Below are 21,141 nucleotides of genomic sequence, written 5' to 3'. Positions count from 1 at the left end.
TCCTTCATCGAGCTGCTGTCAAAGTGTTCTGTCTCTACGTGTATTTACAGTGGTCCATTCGGCTGTAACATCATACCTCAGACACAGGCCTATGTAATAAAATCGTCAACCCAACATTTCAGAGGGGTCTAGGGTGTCCATACAGAAAGTTCTGTACCATTTCACGAGAGAAAAGAATATTCAGCAACTTGTTTACATGGCATTTGTGTAAAGGCTAAGATATCATTTCAATAAAATGATACATGAAATCTTCAGATTAATGACTGGCCACAGTATTACAAACAAAATAAAGAATTTAATACACAGTATCCCTTCCATACAAAGGCCTCGTCTGATTTACCTGCCTCCTTTGTGTACAAACGTGTAACTGTCTCCCATCGACAGTATTTATTGAAGGTGACTGTACTGCCCTGAAGGCTGTTGGTGTTATCTATTGTAATAAATACAGCCACTCATGTGAAAAACTCAGTTCCAAACACTATGGTTTATTACACAGAAAGTAATGACTCTCAATATGAAAATGAGGGCATTGAAGCAATCGACCGTGACAATATTTCACTTATGGACAAAAGTACCTTTAAAGGAGATGTCTGGAAATTTTCTAGGAAAAAGGTTTAAAATAGGACTGCATTTTGCACTACAGTTCTATGCAGCTAGAAATCTTTACAAGGGGAAGCGATAAGCAAATGAAATAAAATGTCCAAACTACTTATAGCTAAGAACAATTTAACCTGTTCTAGTTGCTAAGGGGGCATATTTAAAATGTAAATAAAATAAGTAAAAAGCAATGTACCTTCTAAGACTAAAGAAATTACAAAGGATGTTAATTTTTCAAGTTATCATGTTAAGAAAACATGATGGAATCAGACAGATAATTGAAAAATTACTTACTAATTGTCAAGATGTCTTCATCCCCAAATGGTCTAAGAGGACATTAATCAGTAAGCATTTTGTTTTAGATAAATATTTTTACAAAACGTGCTTTCAAAGTCCCCACTGGAGTCCCATCAGCTGAATCATGTCCCTTTAGAGTTAGACTATCCAGGGTCCTAGGATATGTTTATGGGTCATGAAGGAACAGCCGATTACTTCCCAGGCATCAGTGTTCACATCCAGTCACTTGATCTCCATAGCTGGGCTACTCTGACTCTCCTGTGTGGGACACGTCACCAAGGAGTCTGGTCTGGTCAACTTTAGCCTTCTGCCAGTTTTTCCGCAAAATACACTCTCAAATTCCTAAAGTTGAGAAATGACCATTAACGTACAATATGCACAGACTTGAAAACTGCTATCTTCAAAAACACAAATGGTTGAAATTAAGAGCTAAACTACTTCAAAATATATAGTTAAGGTGTCACTCACAAACGTGTCACATCCTGTAAGGGGGTACAGATGATAAAAATGGGGATTCAAACATTTGTCTCAAATAGTTACCTTTACATGTATTTTTATATAGTTTTCCAATAGATTTTCAAAATGCCTGACCATACTGTAAACCCTTCTGATATTTTTTTTAAAAAGCAGCCATATTTTTTTGTTATTTTCATTGTGGTAACACAGACATAAACTTTACCATTTTAACCATTTGTAAGTTTGCAATTCAGTGGCATTAAGTATGTTCACACTCCTGTGCAACCATCACCACCATCCATTTCCAGAACTTTCCACCACCCCACACAGACACTCTGTACCATGACACACCCCTCCCGCCATGGGCATTTGCTGTCCCCCGCCCCCACCCCACTGAGTGCTCAGTGCTAGGCGTGGCAACGGGGCCAGACCAAGAGCTAACTCGCCAGCACCCTGCTGGCCGCGGGTCAAGTTCATGACACTATGCCTCTAAACACTTTGTAAAAGGCCTCAATTTTAATGGCTGAGTCAGTCTCAAGCTCACAAAAAGAGAAGGCAGGTGCAAGCAGACAACCCGAAGCTCATCGGCCTCCAGGAAACAAAAGACACGGGTCTGCAAGATGCAGAAGGTGGGATGTCCTGCAGGACGCAGTATTCATGTTACTGAACCCAGCTTGGGTCCGCTTGCCCACGGGCAGCATTACATGTCATGATTAGTTATACTCTGGGACAACTTCAGCAGAGAATTTTTTTCCATATAATGTTTTCTGTGTAATTTAATATACTACATAATCTTCATTAGTTTAATATTTCTCTCTGAGATGCCTCAGGAGCCCTTTGGAAAACTCAAAGTCAGCTAGAGAAGGAAACTTAAAACCTGTTGTCAAAAGCAGCTCAATATTCCAGGAAAACTTTGCTTTCTTAACAGAGACAGAAAACCACATCCAGTCTTGCACCAGCTTACTTTTAATAGCAAAGTTCATTTAGTTAATTAAATTCAATCTAATATGAGCCCATCTTGACCCCATGCAAAACTCTTTCCTTAAGCTTCCTTTTCCACAAACCTCCCATCACTTTCTGTATCCATATTAGTTTGTCCCTTATTTTTTCCCTATCCAGAAACAACCAGCTCTGGGACAAAATTATTCTCCCTTTTTTCCCTTAACAAAGATATTTCCATTCTTTTTTGGCTACACCACACGCCATGCGGGATCTTAGTTCCCTGACCAGGGATCAAACCCTTGCCCCCTGCAGTGGAAGTACGGAGTCTTAACCACTGGACCGCTGGGGAAACACCTATCCCACTTCCTTTACACACTGAAATTCTTCCCTTATTACTTTTAGTAACTTAAGTACATATGTATTATAATTTTTAATCCTTAAAAACTTTAATCTCTATTGAAAACCAAGAATAAAGTAATTGAACTGTTCTTTATATCAGCATGTTTTGATTGGCAAACTTATGAACACATTCTATAACCTCTAGAAGCATACATTTTCCTACAGTACATTTTTTCTCTTTAATGTGGTACAAGACATGTATCTAATAAGCCCAAACATCTTTAGTTTATTTTCTCTCTCATAAGAAGACAAGAGAAGGTAAACTTAGACTTCTCTACCAATCAATGTTCCAGTATTTTATCTTAATGAAAAATGACTTAGACCTTTAATGAATTTCCATCATATAACTTAATTTAGCAAAACTAAAGTTTCAAGTTACCAAAAATCTGGAAAAACTAATACACGATTATTCCTAAAGAGTCCACCTGAAAGCTTTTATCCCATTTGTCTCTATTTTATTACTTATGACAATATTATATAAAGACACCATCCATCCATCCATCCAGAGATCTCACAGCTTATATTTCAATACAAAACTTATTAGTTTATAAATTTTATCCCATTTTCCCTCTCTATTGTAAAACAGCCCTAACTGCATAATAGTAGCATAATTTAAGGATCCATTAACAGGCCACTTTTTTCCTGAATCTATGGAGTATTATGGCCAGGCCATGTTACAAAGGAAAATCATTTTTTTTATGTTTTATCTGTTTGTGACTGAAAGTGGTCCAGTTCTGGAGAATGCACCCCAAGGGGCTGCATTCAGGAAATAAGCTTGAGTTTGCCATACCAGCACACTTACACACAAGACAAATGCACACACACACACACATGCACGCACACACACACACACACACACACGAAGAACAAAATCTAATTCCTGCGGGACAAAAACAAAGAGTGAAGTCCAACAATTCCCTCAAGTTCCCAAATGAGGGTTCCTGTTTTAATATCAAACAAAATGCAAATGAAAAGATAGGAAATCATGACCTCACCTGTCATGGCAACTCACCCAGCAAATGTAAAACTTTGTAACAGTTGGAACAAGTTAAATTTACCTACTTGAGTTTAAAAAGGCTCTTTCCCCTTTTTGCCTTTTGATTTGAAGTTCTACTTATTAACCCAGGCTGAAGTCTCAGGCAGTGTGGGTTGTGTTTGTATTTCAAGGACATGATAAGAGTTATGGCTTCAAGCTTTCTCCTAGTAATATTTTTGTTCTCTGAGGGTCAGAATTCTGAGAAAATATTTAAGCCAGCTTTCTCCAACTGCATATGCAAAAAAGAACCAGGTTTGGAATTTCAAAAGAGTTTCATCTTAACCAATTTTCTCCAGAGTCTGAAGAAAGTTGTGGCCATGTGGTGTTAGAAAAAACATTTTTCTTTTTATAGGAGCACAGCTGAACATTTACCAGTTTGGTAAAATACACCCTAGACTACAAGACGGAACAGAGCTCTGATCACTCATTTCTTAATTATCCATGGCCACTGTTGTCAAATATCAAGCAAACCAACAAACCAACGCAATGGAAAACAGTCTCTCAGGGTCAGAGTTCCCCAGTCCCAAAAAGGGATATTCCCAACCAATGCCCCATCAGAGACAAAGCCAAATCACCAGGCTTCCCTGGTGGTGCAATGGTTAAGAATCCGCCTGCCGATACAAGGGACACGGGTTCGAGCCCTGGTCTGGGAAGATCCCACAGGCTGCGGAGCAGCTAAGCCCATGTGCCACAACTACTGAGCCTGCGCTCTCGAGCCCTCGAGCCACAACTACTGAGCCCGCATGCCACAACTACTGAAGCCCACGTGCCTAGAGCCCGAGCTCCGCAACGAGAAGGCACTGCAATGAGAAGCTCGCGCACCACAACAAAGAGCAGCCCCCGCTCGCCACAATTAGAGAAAGCCACATGCAGCAATGAAGACCCAATGCAGCCAAAAATAAATAAACTTATTTAAAAAAAAAAAGCCAAATGACCAAGCCTTAGTCCAAAAGGGAAAATCCCAAGCAATATTCTGCTATAGAAGTCAATGTGATAGGGAAGAATACTCTGGTGTCACCACACGTGAGTTCCATTACTTACCAAAGACATCTCAACCTGCCAATGCGAGTGCCTTGTTTCTTTTACCACAAAAATCAAAAGTGCTGTGGGCCAAGGATGGCTGGTTGGTGGCAAGGTCTTGGGGCTGCCCCTGAGACAAAGGTGCTCAGGCAGCTGCTGAACAGGATCCATCTCAGTCACCAAAACTGTCACTAAACCAAATCGGGTCCACTCGCCCACACACAGTAAAGACAATCTACTGACACCAGGCTGTGGTGAAGGAAAGTGCAGCGTTTACTGCAGGTGCCAAACAAGGAGCTCAGACCTCCTGAGCATTAACACCGATCACTAGACAAGTCTAAGTTCACCGCCTGTCTTCTTATGAGAGAGAAAAACAACTAAAGATGTTTGGGTTTATTAGACACACGTCTTGCAACACATTAAAGAGAAAAGCTGTGCTATAGGAAAACGTATGCTTTTAGAGGTGTGTTCATCAGTTTGCCAATCAAAACATTGCTGATATAAAGAAAAGTCCAATTACTTGCTTCTTGGTTTTCAGTGGAGATTAAAGTTTCTAAGGGTTAAAAATTGTAATACATGTGTAATTAAACTACTAAAAGTAATAAGGGAACCATTTCAGTGTGTAAAGAAAGTAGGATATACATTGTCAGTGAGAGAAGGTATAAAGAACGGAAATATCTTTGTTAAGGGAAAAAAGGGAGAATAATTTTGTCCCAGAGCTGGTTGTTCCTGGATAGGGAAAAAATAATGGACAAACTAATACAGATACAGAAAGTGATGAAAGGTTTGTAGAAAAGGAACCTTAAGGAAAGAGTTTTGCATGGGGTCAAGATTGACTCATATTAGAGTGAATTTAATTAACTAAATGAACTTTGCTATTAAAAGCAAGCTGGTGCAAGACTGGAAGTGGTTTTCTCTCTCTGTTAAGAGAGCAAAATTTTCCTGGAATATTGAGCTGCTTTTGACAACAGGTTTTAAGTTTCCTTCTCTAGCTGACTTTGAGTTTTCCAAAGGGCTCCTGAGGCATCTCAGAGAGAAATATTAAACTAATGAAGATTATGTAGTATATTAAATTACACAGAAAACATTATATGGAAAAAAATTCTCTGCTGAAGTTGTCCCAGAGTATAACTAATCATGACATGTAATACTGTGCGTGGGCAAGCGGACCCAAGTTCAGCTTGGTAACAATTTTTGGCACCCCAGATGGGCTGGAAACCCCATTTGGGTCACCAAAAATTGTTACTGAACTGAATTTGGGTCCACTCACCCGCGCACAGTAAGGCCAATCTACTGACACTGGGTTGCAGTGAAAGAAAGTGCAGCTTTTATTGTGGGTGCCAAACAAGAAAGTTCAGATCTTTTGAGCATTAGCTGCCCAGACTCCTTGTTTGGCACCTGCAATAAACGCTGAACTTTTTTTCACCGCAACTGGTGTCAGCAAATTGGCTTTACTGCGCACAGGCAAGTGGACCCAAATTTGGTTCAGTAACATTCAGCCTCATCAATAAACAAACAGCAAGGAAAATAGGAAAGGGGAGCCATAACAGATTAAAAGGTATTTAAGAGCTATGAACCAAATGCAGTGTTTGGATACTGATTTAAGTAAGTCAACAGTAAAAAGACAGTTGTGAGCCAATCAGAGAAATCTGGACAGGGATGGAGATTAAGGAAGATGATGACAACGTGGTTGTGCTTTTAAACAGCCCTTTTCTTTTTAGAGGTACATTTGTGAATGAAAATGATATGACATCTGGAAATGCTTTAAAATAATTCAGTGATGGTGGGAGGATGGGGATGTATAGGTGAAACAAAGTTATGCCTGAAGCTGAGTTATTGGACACGGGAGTTCATTATTCTAGTCTCTCTGTTTTTGTGCATGTATACATTTCTGTAAGTTTTTTTTTTAAAGCATAGCATTCTTACACAATTAAGTCTAAGTTTATGTTTTTATTGTGGTAAAATATATATAACATAAAATTTGCCATTTTTTACCATTTGTAAGTGTGCAATTCAGTGGCTTAAGTACATTCACAATGTTGTGTAAACATCACCGTTATCTATTTGCAGCACTTTCTCATTTCCCCAAACTGAAACTCTGTCCCTGTTAAACATGTACCCTCCATCCATCCACCTCCCCCAGTCTCTGGCACCCGTCATTCTACTTTTTTTTTTTTTTTTTTGCGGTACGTGGGCCTCTCACTGTTGTGGCCTCTCCCGTTGTGGAGCACAGGCTCCAGACGCGCAGGCTCAGCTGCCATGGCTCACGGGCCCAGCCGCTCTGCGGCATGTGGGATCTTCCCGGTCCGGGGCACGAACCCGTGTCCCCTGCATCGGCAGGCGGACTCTCAACCACTGCGCCACCAGGGAAGCCCCATTCTACTTTTTTGACCTTATGAATCTGATGACTCTAGGTACTTCATGTAAGTGGAATCATACAGCATTTGTCTTTTGGTGTCTGCCTTTTCCCGGTCAGCATCCTGTTCTGGAGGTCCATCCATATTGTGAGGCACGTGTCAGAACTTCATTCCTTTTCATGGCTGAATAGTAATCCATTGGCTGTACAGACATTCTGCTTATCCATTCATCTGTTGATTGGATTGTTTCCACCACTTGGATTGTTTCCACCTTTTGGTGACTGTGAATAATGCGGCTACGAACGCTGGTATACAAATATCTGTTTAAGTCCCTGCTTTCTATTCTTCTGGGTAATTCCTATTCTTTTGGGTCATATGGTAATTCTATGTTTAACTTTTTGAGGAACCACCAGCTGCACCATTTTACATTCCCACCAGCAATCCCGAGGGCTGCAATTTCTCCCCATCCTCCCCAACACTTGTTAGTTTCTTGTGTAAGAGCCACAGCGAATGGGTGTGAACTGCTATCTCACAGCCAGTAAAGTGCTTTTGATTTGCGTTTCCCTGATCATTAGTGATGTTGAGCATCTTTTCATGTGCTCATTGGCCATGTGCTTATCTTCTGTGGAGAAATGTCTATTCAAGTCCTTTGCCCATGTTTGAATTGTGCTGCCTCTTTGTTGCTGGACTATAATAGGTTTATATTTAATTTGTGTCCAGGAAGGGAAGTATAAGCGCTCTCTCTGCTGCCACTGCTCTGACTTTTGAGTCATCTGGAACGGCTGGAGCACTCCACCTGTCCACACGCTAAGTGGCATCCCAACCAAGGCCATCTGCCATTTGCAACAACTGTCTATGCTCAGAAGCTATACTTGCACATAAATACATTCTAATTTCCTTCCCAAAATTTAAAAGATTTTCAACGGGTCTTAATGCAATGTAAGATGAACCATGGTTTGATATATTGGTTTCTATATTCTGACACCCAAAGCCCAACTATAAAATATTTGCCTATATTTGAGAAGGTAGAATTTACCTTTGAGAATACCTAAATAGAAATCAGAAGGAAGAAAATAATCATCTCTCAGATGTAAGAAAGTACTTCAAGAGATTTTTCTAAACAATCGTCATAAAATGAGGAGGATAGCCCTGGGCACCCGTCTTTATTTTGAGTAGTTCTGCCAGCAGTGGGGTTAAGGTGTAGCTCAATCTAGACTCTCACGAGGTCCCTGGGACTCAGTTCATGGGAACTTGGGGTGACCGTGAAAGAGGGAGACAAGTGGACACCTCCCGCCCTTGACTGCGTCAAAGGTAAGCTACTAACTGTTACTCTGCTCTCTCAATTAGCGTCTATTTCAATGAAACTTAAGTGAAATAGCTGAGTTTTAAGGGATTTTTACAACTCATCAGACACCTTGAGATGACATCTGGTCAAAGTCGGATATTCACATTAAATTTGTAAATAGGAGAAGGTCAATGATAAAAACTATTTTTAGTAGGAAAAAGAAAGATTGTTCCAATTACATGTCAAGAAATTATACCAGGAAGTTAGCAAGAGGAGGAAAACTGGTGTCATCTGTACAGAGAGATGAGAGAATTAAAGGAAAAGGGTTAATGAAACCAAGAGGGGTGACAAACCTCGGGGCCCAGGTGGGAGGGTGTGCCCCCGACACTCAGCCACGCTGAGAGCCCCACAGAGATGGGACAAGGCCAGTCACGGTGGGAGATGCCACGGGGGCTCTGAGAACAACAGCTCTGACAGACAAGAGAGGACAGGAAAGGCCTGAGCCACAATTCGTAACCTCAACCTAATAAACAAACAGAATTCGCCAAACAGAGAATGCACGTCCTTTCCAAATAAACACAGAATTTTAAAAAATTGACCACATAAGAGGTCACAATGGAAGTCTCAACAAGTTTCTAAAAACTGCCATCTTCACTGATCAGAATGCGATAAATAAATGTGAGAAATAGATAAAATGCTGTTCTTACAAAGAACACTCTTATCTACAAAACAGAAACAGACTCACAGACATAGAGAACAGACTGGTGGTTGCCAAGGGGGTGGGGGTGGGGGATTGATGGAGTGGGAGCTTGGGGTTAGCAGATGCAAACTATTATATATAGGATGGATAAGCAAGGTCCTAACCCTATATAGGGTTACAGTTCCCTGTATAGCACAGGGAACTATATTCAGTATCCTGTGATAAACCATAACGGAAAAGAATATGAAAAAGAATGTATGTATATATATATACGTGTGTCTATATATATATATGTACAACTGAGTCACTTGGCTCTACAGCAGAAATTAACACAACATTGTAAATCAACTAGACTTCGATAAAATAAATTTAAAATAAAGAGGACAGAGTTCCTACTGCACAGGAAAGGGAGAAGTAACAGTACAGCTGCACCTGATAACTGGGGCTGCTGCGCAAGGACAAGTGGGTGCAGGGCGGCCCCCAGCCCAACTTCAGGTGGAGGAGGGAAGACAAAGCAGGGGGGCAGTGCCACCTTCCTGCCCAATGACTGTGATGGCGACAGGACAGAGGAGAGGGGAGCACAGAGTGACAGACTGCCCCACAGCCCCGGAGCCTGGCTAGGGTTCAAGGTCATGGCCCCAAAATGTCACCTCACAACAACTGTGTCACCAGTGATCCTGGAGTGGGGCTGGACGGGGGAAAATGGTGTAGAGGATGTTATTGGGACAAGAGGCAAAATCTGAATTAGATAAGAGTATTACACCAATGTTAAGTGTCCTGATTTTGGCCATTGCATTCTGGTTATGTAAGATAATGTAATATTCTTTAACTGTCTTTATCACAGACTGAAGTGTCTGGGTATCAAGGGGCATGGTGCCCACAGTTTACCGTCAAATGGTTTAGGCTGCGAGAGACAGAACAAATGGGGCAAAATGTGAACAACTGGGGGTTCTGGGTAAACCTGGGTGGGCACACAAGGAGCTCTGAGCACTCATCTTGGAATTTTCCTGCAAGTTTAAAATTATATAAAAAATTTTAATTACCATAAATAAATACAACGAATCATCTAAATCCAGGGTTCTACAGGCACCTGTCTGGCCCGATCTCTTCAAAATCTCAGTGCTGTAATAGAAACTGTGGGGTAGGGAGGACTGCTATAGCTTAGAGACAGAAAAACGTCACTGAATGCAACACAGAAGCATGGCTGGGTGCTGGTTTGGAAAAAAACGCAGCCATAAAAGTCTCCTTTAGAACATCTGGGGGACATGGGAATATGGACTGGGTAGTAGATGGTATAAGAGAATGACTATCGACCTTATGAGGCGTGAAAACGGCACTGGCGTTACGTGGGAGACTCAGGCGTAAATATTTAGAGGTGAAGGGTCATGACATCTGTCATTGTCTTTGAAATTGTGCTGTGCGCGTGCACGTGTGTGTTAAACATGGTAAATGTTGACGGCTCAGACGAGGTGTGGGGAGGGCAGGTGTTCAGTGAACTCTATGCTCATTAGAAAAACAAAACAAAGGGAACCACCTGCTTGCAGACTCGTTTACCTTCTCAACTTCTCCACCTGACACCTCCTGGGCACTGAAAACCTAGCCCGTCGGACACAGAACGTGGATTCCGCCCCACCCCATCCTGCTGCTCCACACGTCTTCCCATCTCAGGAAACAGCACCACCCGCCCAGCTGCTCCAGCCAGATGCCCCACCGTGGTCCCCAATTCCTCTGCCCAGCAGCCCTACATCCAGCACTGCGGGCCCTGGCCAGTCTCAGCAGAGCGGCTGCGGCCTCTGACCAGGTCTGATGTCTCCACTCCTGCCCACCCCCAACCTCTCCTCCTGGAGTCCAGTCTCCCTGCTGCGCAGCAGGGAGAGCCATCTTTGCAGCATGTCAACCAGACCCCACACCGGGATGGAAGTGGTCCATTCACCCTCGACCTGTTAGCCGCTTCCCTCCAGCCCACGGGGTCTCTGTCTTATTCAAGGTGCCCCCAGTGTCTGGGACAGAAGCCTGGTTAGAGTCGGAACAGACCTGTGGGATGAGATGTGTACTGAAATAATTTAGGAAAATCACTGAAGACTTTTGTGTATCATATCTTTCAAAATGTTCATGCAAGTAAGAGGGGGAAAGTCACTAAGGAAACAGAAAGGACACAAGGGTTTAAGCTACCTACATTCTAATTCCCCCCCAAATTGCTACTGACGTCACTTCAGCCTGTTTCTTGATGGGTCTTGTAATCCGACCCAGAAACAATCTACAAATTCAATGTAACTAAATTTCAGAAATATTCAGGAAGCCTAATACACATAAAAATTCATGTCCGGAAGTTTTTAACCTATTTAATCTTTGAGTATAGATAGTAACAGTTAAGTTTTTTAATTGTTGTAAACACCTTCATCATATTTGAATGAATCATATAAATAATAATTTACCACTATTAGGTACACACAGCCAACCATTAAATCATTTTTTTAAATATAAAAGCTTTATTTTATGACAATAAACCAAGTCTATCGCTAAAAAATAATGTTAAAGAGTAACCACATGGGGAGGGTGGGAGGGAGGGAGATGCATGAGGGAAGGGATGTGGGAACAGATGTATATGTATGACTGATTCACTTTGTTATAAAGCAGAAACTAACAAAAAAAAGAGTAACCACACTATAAATAACCATAAATGATCCATCAGCACAAACTGGACACAGGGATCGCTTTCAAAGGCAACTAAATATACAAGGAAAATAAGGAACTTGACTGAAATTACAAAACACACAAGATGGAAATGCACGTGGGCACAGAAAAGGGAAGCAGAGAAGACAAACTCTTAGCACTGAGCCCAAAGGGCCTCACTCCAGGCGGCCTGGGGCGCTCGGCCGGCTGCTCCCCCAGGATCTAGATACGGAAGGCTCTTTTGCAAAAGGTTCCACGTTTACAGCGCCAACCTCAGCTCGGTTCTCTAAACAGATTCGTGCTGCCGTCAACGGCAGCGACTACACGACAGCCGGGACCAGCAGCAAAACCCGGACGCTCCTCACTAAGGCCTCATCCCACGCACCCCGATCCCCAGAGTGCTGAGGCCGGCACCTGGACCCAAGGTCCCCCCAAGGCAGAGCACAGAAGCCAATGCAGGGAATGTTCTCTCATCTGAACTCCCAAGGAGGGGGCAGGTGGGACCCTCACTCACACCCAGCATCCGCTCCCACCGGGAGCCCAGCTGGCTTGCAGGGAATCAACGGCTCCTCGGCCCAGACAGACAGGGTTAAGGTCGAGCTGGCTGTCCTAAGGAACTGAGATGCTTGAGCCCCCGAGTCCTCCCCGATCCCCCAGGCCGCAGTGTTTCTCTTCTCTGCCTTCTGAACACGTTTGAAATCCAGATTATTTATTTGACATTTAATTGCCTCTTTTTTTTCCTATTTGGGCTTTCTCCCTTTCACAATATCTTCTGAGGGGGGAAAAAAATCATATCCTACAGGCAGGTCTCTGAAACCCCTTTAAGCCCCCAAACAACCCACTGCACAGAGCAGGTGCCTAACTGCTAGCTGACCACAAAACCAGGCTGTGGTTAGTACCTGGATAAGTGATGCGCTGGGCATTATTCACACTGGACTCAGCATCTGACATTTGGTTCCAGGAAACAAAGGACAGTTTGGGACATCTTAGAGGAAAAAGGATACATAACAACACTGATACATTTACAGGACTGTGAAAATCTCCTGGCCTAGATACTAACCTTTTTAAGAGAATCTCCATGTGTTTCCTGAATATATTTCAGGAACGCTGTGGTCCACTGCAGAGTCGTGGCCTTATCGGTCTCGGCGTTGCAGAACGGGACTAAAAGATTCAACTCATCACAGCAAATGCGGATTCTGCGCCTACAGTCAAAAGCCAAAGGAATCACATAGAGAAGCTGAAGGAGAACAAAGGAAGAAAGCAGGTGTCTGTGTGTCTTGAGGAACCAGCTCGCGGCCTGGCCACTGGGAGCGTAGGAAGGGCAGGCCCTCACCTCGGGGCTCCCCTCTACGGCGGCCAGCCCCCCCTCCACAGCGGCCAGCCCCCCCTCCACGGCGGCCAGCCCCCCCTCTACGGCGGCCAGCCCCCCCTCAGCGGCCCACTAAGCCCAGTCGCGCTCCCTGGAAAGCTTCCTGTTTACTTCTCCTGGGCCAGGAGTAAGGACCAGGTCCAAGTCTCTGGACCAAGGATGGACCCAAACCCCCTGAAACTGGAAGCAAAATTGTGTCTGTGTTTCTTCTGGGCAGGACATTCTTTCACTCACCTGCCCTCCAGGTGCCAAGGAAGTCACAGAAGCTAGGATTCACAGCTTTGATTCTCCAAGGGGCCCCGGTTCATAAAGGACCACAGACTACCAGCCTGTTAACATCCCCAAACCCGGTCTTCTTAGGGATGATTTACATCACAACTGGAGTCTTAGACCATCTTTAACTTTTACGTATTACGTTCAGATAATACGGCCCTTTTTTCTATTTCCCCACCTGTACGCTCAGAACTTTAGAGCAACTTTGTAAGGTAACAACAGCAGGAATTCACTAGATGCTCTGTAACTGCAGGTACTGGGACAGACACTACATTTCAGCTTGCTTAATTCTTGTGTCCCATCTACGCAGTAGGCAATATTCCTATTTTATAGACGAGAGACTCAGGTGGAGAGGTAAAGAATGCGTAGGAAGTTGTTAAACTAGGAAATGGCAGAATAAGAATTAAAATTTTTACCGTCAACACGTAGTACGTATAAGGCTTTTTTTCAGATGGTAGGTGCTCAGGAAATGTTTATTAAATAAATATAAACAATGCCCATTATGATTCACGGTGAGTTCAGTGATGCCCATTACTTGGTGTGTATGTGCGGACACACCCTTAGGAAAGGGATCTAGCTGCCTAGCTTTAATATATCCCTTTAAATAAATAAATTTCCACTGCTCAACACTGTAGGTTCAGAGATGAATATCTGTCTTGCTCGGTGCTCTATTTCCTTAGCCTAAAACAGAAACTGGTACAAAGTACTCAATAAATGACTAAGTTAATTAACTATATGTTAGGGAATCATCCCGTACCCAGCTATAACAGAAAAATTAACCACCTTTTGCTTCTACACAGAACAGCACAAATAAAATCCACGGATAAAACAACTTACATTAGCTGTAACTTCCTCCTTCTTCAATATCCTTAAAAGGACCAAGCAAAACTGAGTAACCCAGCGTGCAGGCAGACTCCCTCCCAGGAAGGTGGCCCCGGCCAGCACCTGGGAACTTAGATTTCGGGGGGGTTCCCACCACCACTGGTCACTGGCTTATGCTAAACACCAGCTTTCCTTCTGGGCATCTGGGATTTGGCCGCGTGCCAGGTAGGGAATGCCCCTCACGACCAGCCCCCAGTAGGATCCAGGGCCCCGAGTCTCTAAGGAGCTTTGCTGTCCGGGAACATGTCACCCGTGCTAGGGGGTGACAGGCATCTTGAGTGGCTCCACTGAGAGGTGTTCTGGGGAGCTGGCGTCTGGGGCCCCTAGACCTCTCCCCATGCGCCTCTGCTGACTTTGCTGGGTTCTTTGTCCAAAATAAATCAAAGCCATGAGTCCTCCTAATGAATCATCAAACCTGGGGGTGGTCTTGGGTACCCCCATCCACCTAGCAAAGCAAGGTGACCATTGACGCTTGCCAGCTTTCCCTCCCTTGAACACAGAAATGGCTACACCCTTGTTTTCTACAAACAGGTGCCTGTTACCAGCACTGACTGTCGTCAGCTTGGCGTCGAGGACAACTGTACACCACCGACAGCACGCATTACCTTCTATCTCTTTCCATGCGGTTGTGCCTCTCCCTGCGCTGGGACCTGCCCCGCGGGGGCCCGCTCTGCCTCTGCTCCCCGAGGGCGGCCTGGGGCGACTCCACCGACGGCCAAGCACCCTGCGCTGCTGTGGAGCCTTCACCCACATTCTGGAGCTCTCCAAGGGTTCTTCGTTCTAGGTTTGTGTCCAACTGATGTATCCTACTCCGACTCCTCTTATTTATTGCTTGTTTACATAGCGCTTCTTCTTTGCAAAAGAAGGAAAAAGTGGTATTTTAATTTGTTTGTTCTTCTAACCTTACCCTCGTGAATGCTGAATATATTTTTTGGTATTTTCGATCCAAGATATAAACATGAATGGGTAAGGAGCACAGAGAACCAAACAGGAAGCACTCCAAAATTCCATAGAAACAGCCGGCACAAGGCTCCAGGTTTCAAACTATAAAACTGAACATAAACTAAATTAAAACACCCCAGAGGGCTTCCCTGGTGGCGCAGTGGTTGAGAGTCTGCCTGCCGATGCAGGGGGCACAGGTTCGTGCCCCGGTCTGGGAAGATCCCACATGCCGCAGAGCGGCTGGGCCCGTGAGCCATGGCCGCTGAGCCTGCGCGTCTGGAGCCTGTGCTCCGCAACAGGAGAGGCCACAACAGTGAGAGGCCCACGTACCGCAAAAACAAAACAAAACAAAACACCCCAGGTATTATGTAATCAATACAGCTTATACAGCAATACAGTCAAAAGTCCCCCTTTTAAATCAACAGGCATTTTAACTGTCACCTATGAATAAAAAAACCAAGAAGTTGTTTGATTTTTCTGATATTCAGAATGGGAAAAAAGAAACAAACCTAGAAATATTTTCTCCAAAAGATTTTCTTGATATGCACTTATTCTAATATGACGTCTGATGTTCTAACTGCACTGCTCAGAAGAGGACAAACCCTAAATGCTTTAGGGTTAAACCTGCCCTCACCTTACAGGTGAGATCCCCCCACAAAAGGAGTAAGCACAGCATAGCTTTGACCTGTGCTACAGAAATACGTGGAATTCCTATCAAAGCACAGCAGGCGTCTAATAAGTACCTGTGGTGATGTGCAGTCCCGAGGTACCGTACAAAGCCAAACCCTCTACAGTGAAAGAATCACTTAACACACATTTCAGAATGGTGATAACTTTTCAAAAGACATAGAGAGGAATTCACAAGTGTTGGTAATATTTTGGTTCTTCAGCTGAGTGGTCAGTACAGGGACTATTTTAATATTAATCTTTATACCTTACAAATGCTAACAGATACCTTCACGAGCAATGTCATAAGAACAATGGAAAATTAATCACTGGCGTGGGGGAAGGGAGGAGAGCTCCATCCCTACCCTGTCTTTATCAGCTCTTGAAAAGCTGAGTGTAAGCCGTGTTATTGTTGGATAACTCGAAAAAGAATGTTTTCCAGGAAAAACGGATTGAGGGTTAACGTCAGGGGTAAGCAAAGTTTGCCTTCAGAAGTTTCTTCCTTCCTAAAACTTTCTGTATCACCTTATGGCCTCTTGCTCCCAACTCAATCCTTTGCCCATCTGCAGATCGTCCCCTAAAGCTCTGAGCGGATTTCAGACTCCTGCCTCACTCATGAAGTATGAAATAAGAGAAAAAAAAAAAAAAAACCCTACAAGCGCTGTCGGTAACTTGAAGGTAACGAAGATGTACCTAAGTCTATCATTTTTCTGTTTAAGGAGGTTACTGTTAAGAAAAAGCAGCCCCTAAACTCAACGTTTCCAGGCCAAGTATAAACGTGATGTTCCAAATTCGCAAGGATGTTCAAAGTGAGGTGACTGGGCGGAGGCACGGAAGGATTCCTAAGATGCAAGCAGGCTTCCGAGATCCGTTCATTTGTTTATAAACCACCTCTCTCCCCTCCCCCACCCGTGGCCAAAAAAAAGAGGGGGGGGCAAAGACATCAGGCAGGAGGAGAAAGCACCTGCCGGCTTCTGTTTTATCGCTTACCTCCTAATTTAATCCAAACCTGCTCAGGCAAAGCTTTGTTTCTACTACCCAAAGTCTGTTTAGTGGATTCAATTTCTTGCTGATAACAGAAAGAAAATGCTCTCGGCAATCCAATATCCTGATGCTTGGTAGCTTCAAGTACAGAACATGAGTTACTAGAACTCTGGAAAAAAATGAAGCAACAGGAACGTTATCAACAGGTGACAATCTCCTCTCTACGCACAAATAAAATGCACTTTAATAGAAGTAACGTCAAAGCTAGTCACATGAACTTGAAGAACTTTAGGTGCACTAAGGATTTTTAAATATCCCCGAACCACATAAATACTCTCGATTTTAAAAAGTTATCGAGCTCAAGGAAAGAAAAAAAAAATCCTTGGGACCTAACTAAAATACAATTTATCCATTTAATACAAAAGAGCAAAGCTTCGCACATCATTTTCTCTACCTGTGTTTGTGAAAGATTAGAATTTCCACTAGTAGAGCAACTATTTGCAGTAAACAGCGGGTATGTAAATTGCAGAGCAGTAGTTGCAGCAGCTGTTTTATTTTTCACTAATGTTGTACATTTGTTTTGTTGCTGATGAAGAGGAACGTTCATTAATTCGGATGGATGGCGAATAAGAGATACCAAACTGCCAAGACAAAAGAAACCCAGAAACACATGAAGAGTATGTGGCAGGTTAAGTTTCCTGAAACACCACAATCACTAACTATCACACTCTAATGGCTAACACTTGATTTTCTAGATAGGAACTCGAATCTGTTACCATGAATGCCCCCCATCATGGAAATCTCTACAAAACAATTATCAGCTAGTGCTGTAGGGGACAAGTTCAAACTTTCTTCCTCACATTGGAAGGTGTAGCTGTGTGTCATCTTTTAGTTACACCTCCCTTCCCATCACACTTCTGACACCAATCTCTGTTTTTTGGGCCATCCTCCAAAATCTGACGACTATGGGCAAAATGGGGAAAACTACAGGGTGGGGACAGAGAGAAAGCTGAGGAGACGCCCTAGCAGACAGGCTACTCCTCCCCGATAGTTGTTGCTGCGAGATCACTTATGGGCTGGCAGTCTGGCTGAAGGATGAAGCTGCATTTTACACTCAAAGCCTCACAACATGACGTCTTTCCTCCCAGGGGATGCATCTGTGCAAGATGAGGTCAGCCTCAACCTGAGTCAACAGAAAGGGAAGCAGAGGTCTCTCCTGACATTTAGCTGGGTGATTTGGGGACAAAACCTTTGTTCCTCAGGAACATGTGTGCTCTTATCTCAACTCATCTCTCTTCCACATGCAGACGCAGAGTGCACACCGCAAAGGTAATGCTGCAGGCTGTGTACTTAATATCTGCTTGCACAGAGCACACAGACTTTCAGCTCAGCCTCCAGACCCACTGAGGTCTGCTCCCTGTTAAGATGCAAGCTGCAGTGTGGCCGCTGGCCTCTGCAAAAAACCCTGGTCTACATCCAGACCGAGGCTGGTGCTTCTTTGCACACGACCCTGGTCTACACCCGGACCCAGGCTAGTGCCTCCCTGCAGAGGATCCTGGTCTACACCCTGACCCAGCCGGGCCCGCTCCCTGGGGGATGCACCCACTTGTTGAGCGCCATGCCGGGCTCGGGGGGATCCGCGCCGCGCGGGGCTGGCGAGGACTCGGCTGCTATGCTGTTGAAGCGGTCCTCCAGGCGGACGCGCACCGCCGACTTGGCCCGCGCCTCGGGCGCACCCTCCACGTTCTCCTTGCCGGCGCCGTCGGCCGCCTTGGGCCGGGGTGCGCCGGCGCCCGGGCCGTCGGCGCCCGGCGTCTTCTCGGCGGCGGGGGGCGCGCCCGCCTCGCTCAGCAGCATCATGCGCAGCTCCTGGAAGTCGATGTGGCCCAGGCACTGGTTGGCGCCCGCGAAGCCGCCATCGGCCAGCGCGGGCGGGCACAGCACCGGGTACACGGGCGGCACGCCCCCCGCCGCCGCGCCCCCGGCCGCAGCGAAGTCCCCCGACGCCGCGCCCGGCGCCGCCGCCGCCAGGAAGGCCGAGTTGAGGCGCGTCTCGAGCTCGCCGTCGGCCGCCGCCGCCTCCATGTGCGAGTAGAGGATGTGCTGCAGCTGCGTGTACTCGACCTCGGTCATCTCCACAAGGCTCAGGTCGGTGGTCGTGAAACTCAGCCCCGCCTCGCCGACGGCCGCGTCCGCGCCCTCGGGGCCCGCTGGCCCGCCCGCCTGCGGCGTCTCCGGCTGCTCGGGGCCCGACATGCCGGCGCCAACGGCGTGGGTCGCGCGGGAGGGCCGGCTGGGCCAGGTCGGGCGTGCAGGGGCGCGGAAACCGCCGGGTCGGGCGTGCGGCAGCGCGGAAACCGCCGGCCACAGCGCGCCTGCGCCGCCCGCCCGCAACGGCAGCCCCTCCCCGGCCCCGCCCCGCCCCACCCCGCGGCCCCGCCCCGCGGCCCGGCCACACCAACCAACCGCCCCGCCCCCGCCGCGGCGCCCTGTCCCGAGCTGCGCGCGCAGGTCGGGGGCGCGGGGTTCGGGCGGCGAGGCAGCGGCGCGTTGGGCCAGGCCGTCCAAGTCCAGTGCCTGAGGGGCCAGACCACCCGGGTCGAGTGTCCGCAGGGCCGGGCCGCCCGGATCCCAATGTCCAAGGGGCCAAACGCCCGAGTCCAGTGTCCGAGGGTCAGACACCTGGGTCGAGTGTCCGCGGGGCCGCCCGGGGCCTGGCCGGGTATCAGGGCGCATGCAAGAGGCGCCTATCCAGGTAACGCTTCACCTCGAGTCCACGTATCCACGGGGTGCCCTGCGGTCCCCCCCTTCTCGGAACACGAGGCCTACAGTAAGCCCGAACAGTAGATAGGTGAGACAGCGGCCCCAAATACAGGTGTGACAAGGCAGGCTGTACGTAGGTGAAAACTCAGTCAGGTAAATCAATACACGTGGTGCGCGGTTCCTCCTAGAACCGGCAGGGCTCGTGTAATCAATGCACTGGACAGACACTGGCCACTGATGAGCTAGAATGCACGTGCCATGTGGGTTCATCCTTTTAAAGTGCGCTCTTCAGTGGTAGTGTGTTCACATGCCATCACCACAACCAGTTTTCGAACATTTTCATCACCCCAAAGAATCCCATACCCATTAGCAGCACTCCCTACCCACTAACCTTCTTTCTGTCCCCGTGGGTTTGCCAACCTGGGTACGTCCTATAAATGGTATCATAGAATAGGTGGTCTTTAGAAGAATTATTTTTGCGGGCTCAAAATAATTACTGTACCCACCTCTCACCCTTACCCCCATCTCAACCAATGGTTGTTTTCTGTATAGGAACCACGTGGTTTAAAGAAAGGCCTGTGATTTAGGCACAGTTTTCTTCCATCAGGCTCTGAATCGCTCATTCTGTCAGAGCTCAGACATCTGAGCTATTCATTTCTTCTGCAGTATCTTTCCTTTGAACAATGTAAGATCATCCTGCACTTCCCTGGAGGTCCAGTGGTTAAGACTCCGTGCATCCGCTGCAGGGGGTGCAGGTTCAATCCCTGGTAGGGGAATGAAGATCCCACATGCCACGTGGCACAGCCAAAAAAAAAATTTTTTAAGGAAAAAAAAATATATATATATATATATATATTTGCTTTTCTTTTTGTCGACTTAATATGTCCCCAGTAGGAGAATGATGGACCACTTACTCAATAAAAGGTATCAGGTGTGGGGGGGAAAAAAGAGCACTTTTTCTCACACCTAACATAAAAATTAGTTTCAGATCATCAAAATACCTACATTTAAAAAGAAAATTATACAACTACTAGATATATAGGATGATATCGATAAAATCTTTGAGAAGATTCTAAACATGACATCAACACAGACCGTAATGTGCACAGGCTTGCCCTGAGGATCTTGTTTAAAAGTAGATTCTAATTCAGCAGGCCTAGGTGGGACCCGGAATGCCACCTTTCTAAGGAGCCCCCAGCTGACGTGTGTGCAGCTGATCAGTTGACCCCACTTTGAGCAGCAAAATCACGGAGTATGGTGAAATTTACAATGTTTAAAAAAGAAAATAAAATCAAGATTATATACGACTTGGTTTTTCGCTTATTGGAAATAAAGACCATTGGCACCTACATTGTTTTTTGTGTTTCTTGATTTGGGCGGATTCCTTGCAGATAACAGTTTTTGAGCCCTCTTTTATTTAGACATGAAATGTGAGAATGATCTGGCTTTAGTGGGACTTATTTTATAAATAAAATGTGAAGAAAATATAAAACATGTTTT

The 21,141-nt window shown here is 45.5% G+C and overlaps 1 protein-coding gene across 3 annotated transcripts; it reads right to left on the bottom strand.

Moving 5' to 3' along the window:
• Positions 1 to 39: 39 nt before the first annotated feature.
• TCFL5 (transcription factor like 5) lies at positions 40 to 19,164 on the bottom strand. Of its 3 annotated transcripts, none has more exons than XM_081255324.1 (6): positions 18,485 to 19,164; positions 17,333 to 17,519; positions 16,885 to 17,047; positions 14,892 to 15,138; positions 12,823 to 12,964; positions 40 to 1,236 (listed from the first exon to the last, which is right to left on the bottom strand). In XM_081255324.1, the coding sequence occupies exons 1-6, from the start codon at positions 19,132 to 19,134 to the stop codon at positions 1,117 to 1,119; spliced, it is 1,509 nt and encodes a 502-aa protein (XP_081111450.1). In that variant the 5' UTR covers positions 19,135 to 19,164; the 3' UTR covers positions 40 to 1,116. The 3 variants fall into 3 exon arrangements, with proteins under 3 accessions (XP_081111450.1, XP_081111451.1, XP_081111452.1); XM_081255325.1 differs by having other exon boundaries at positions 14,892 to 15,135; XM_081255326.1 differs by lacking the exons at positions 14,892 to 15,138; positions 16,885 to 17,047; positions 17,333 to 17,519.
• Between the last annotated feature and the right edge of the window lie 1,977 nt (positions 19,165 to 21,141).

The sequence above is a fragment of the Mesoplodon bidens genome (genome assembly GCF_964165515.1).
Source record: "Mesoplodon bidens genome assembly, chromosome: 15".
Taxonomy (NCBI): Eukaryota; Metazoa; Chordata; class Mammalia; order Artiodactyla; family Ziphiidae; genus Mesoplodon; species Mesoplodon bidens.
Note: the sequence above shows the minus strand (reverse complement) of the source record. Positions and strands in the feature narration are given on the sequence as shown.